Source organism: Sardina pilchardus, chromosome 5, assembly GCF_963854185.1.
Source record: "Sardina pilchardus chromosome 5, fSarPil1.1, whole genome shotgun sequence".
NCBI lineage: Eukaryota > Metazoa > Chordata > Actinopteri > Clupeiformes > Clupeidae > Sardina > Sardina pilchardus.
Genome location: NC_084998.1, coordinates 29,283,452 through 29,285,951, shown reverse-complemented (window position 1 = coordinate 29,285,951; position 2,500 = coordinate 29,283,452). Strand labels below are relative to the sequence as shown.

General features: G+C 48.1%; 1 protein-coding gene across 1 annotated transcript in view; it reads right to left on the bottom strand.

Annotated features, from left to right (window-relative positions):
- The window catches only part of LOC134080645 (ryanodine receptor 1-like), a gene marked incomplete at its 3' end in the record, with an annotated part of 84,981 nt that overhangs the window by 3,670 nt on the left and 78,811 nt on the right, over positions 1–2,500 (bottom strand). Inside the window, 1 exon segment of the mRNA XM_062537191.1 lies at positions 1–162. This exon segment is cut by the window's left edge and continues 9 nt beyond it. Within this exon segment, the coding sequence (XP_062393175.1) occupies positions 1–162 (162 nt within the window).

Here is a 2,500-nt window from a genome sequence, read left to right as displayed (position 1 = left end):
GCGTATCTTGGCGATGTTGATGAGCTCCTGGTCGGCGGGCGAGCACATGTTGAGGCCGATGGGGAGCATCTTCTTGAGCGAGGCCACGATCAGAGACGTCTGCACAGAGTAGCGGTCCCCCCTGCGCTTCTTCTTGGTACGCTCCACATCTGAGCCCCCAGCCTGAGGAGGATCCACATCGCAGGTGGGGGTGATCAGCAGGAAAACACACACACACGTACGCACACACTCGAGACATACACATGTGTGCACACACACACTCGAGACATACTGTACTGTACACACACACGCACACACACAAACACGCACTCACACAAACACGCACATACACACACTCGAGACACACACACACACACACACACACAGACACACTCGAGACACACACACACACACACACACACACACACATATGCTCGAAACACACGAGACATACCCACACGCACACTCGAGACATACAAACAGATCCAGGAGGTCAGCTCTGCATGCATTTCATCAGAGACACACAATCCAAGAGGTGTGTCTGAAAGAGAGCCCTGTCCCTACCACACCAAGAGCCAAACTCTGCAACACTGCAGGAGCAAAACACACACCGAGCTGTTCTTTCTGCTAACGCCAGGAAAAAACACAAATCTAAAGAAAAAAAAAGAGAGAGAAAAAAAAGAATTCTGTCGAGCGACAAAGCAGTCTGACAGAAGAAGAGGATATGTTGGGTCTTCCCCTAACAGGGGTGGGGGGTCGGGGTTTGTCAGGTGAGACTATACCTGGATGGGGTAAAAGTCTTAGTGGGGCAAAAGCCTGGGGGTTGTTTGGGGGTGCAGAAAGGACAGCTGTACATTTGGCTTGCATTAGTCTCTGTACTGGGACAAGACATTAAGGGAACTGTAGAAACACACACACACACACACACACACACAAGCGTTCAGGATAAGGGCTCAACCAATGCACACACACACACACACACACACACCTCCCAGCGATGTCCTGGCACATGCATGTGTAGAGATGGAGTGCTCCATCTCACAAGCAGATTGTGCATGCACAGTTTTAGGGGGAACTATGCATCAGGCACAAACATGCGATCTACCACACCCTGCTGTCTGCACACACACACACACTAAGACTGATCTACTCACCACACACACACTCTCTGTCTCACTCTCTCTCTCTCTCTCTCTCTCTCTCTCTCTCACACACACACACTGAGCGAAGCCTCCGTCTCCTCCTGTTCCTGCCCCTGTCTGTGTCTAATTGTTCTGAGAGCATCGGTGGTGCACAGATCTTTGCTGTTTTCTGTTGCGCAACACACCGCGACACTGATATCATCACCTCAACGTCCACGGAGGTCCGATCCCCATGCACCTGCGTTTACTTTAGGTTGCATTCAATGTTGTTGGACTAGCGGTCAGGCAGAGAACGACAACAAACTAGGTTAACATAGAGAAAGGACACGGTAATATAGAACCCTCATGCAGCCAATGGCTATGTTCAACAAAGACGAAAAATACCCTGAGTGCATTTGCTTGACTAGGGTCTTGCAAGACTCACTTATTAAAAAAAAAAAACATAGAAAATGTGTATCTCAGTGAATACAAGTAAAACTTAGGCCTACTTCTTGCTACGATCCACAGGAAACCCATGTTGCCACGTCATATTAATGTCAAAATATCAAAAATGTAAACAGAAATGTCATGCAGGAGATGAAAGTAAACTTCGGGTCTCTAAGAAATTGTGACACAAAAAAAAGTTGATTGGTCGGCGGGGGGGACCAATAAAGGAGTGGAATGCAGCCTGTCTCCACAGCAACCAGTGCTGGTTAATATGGGATGTGGGAGGTGTGGGGGGGTGGCACACAAAGCTGAGGGAAAGAACACAGCATTAGAGAGGCTGAGGAGAGGTGCTCAGGGATTCATAGCATACAGCACTGAGAGCATATGAGGAGATGCTCAGGGATTCATAGCATACAGCACTGAGAGCATATGAGGAGGTGCTCAGGGATTCATAGCATACAGCACTGAGAGCATATGAAGTGTCCTATGAGGAGTAGGCTACCCTACAAGGCCTTGAGGAAGTCACGTTGAGGGGAGATGCTCAAGGATTTATAGCATCTAGCACTTGGAGCATATGAGAAGTTCACTACAAGGCCTTGAGGTGGACTAACTATTTGTCACGCTGACAGATTGAGTGCCATGTTCATGGATATGCATTCTGTCCTAACTGGGAAACTTCTTGAGACATTTCTTATGTCCTCATGGGGAAACTGATTGATTTGTCTGTTTGTAGCATTGCATGATGATGAAGCTCATGTAGTTGTCCTCTTCACACTGAGTGACTCTTCTGCCTCTTGAGTCACATATTGCAGCAGGTACCCCTGAAGTACAGTAGGTCGCCAACTGTACTTTGAAAACACATCCTGCCAACTGTGCCCTTCATATCACTTGGCAGACCTCACTGATGATAAGATCATACTAGCACCTAACACTGGCATCATTGACACAGCTGG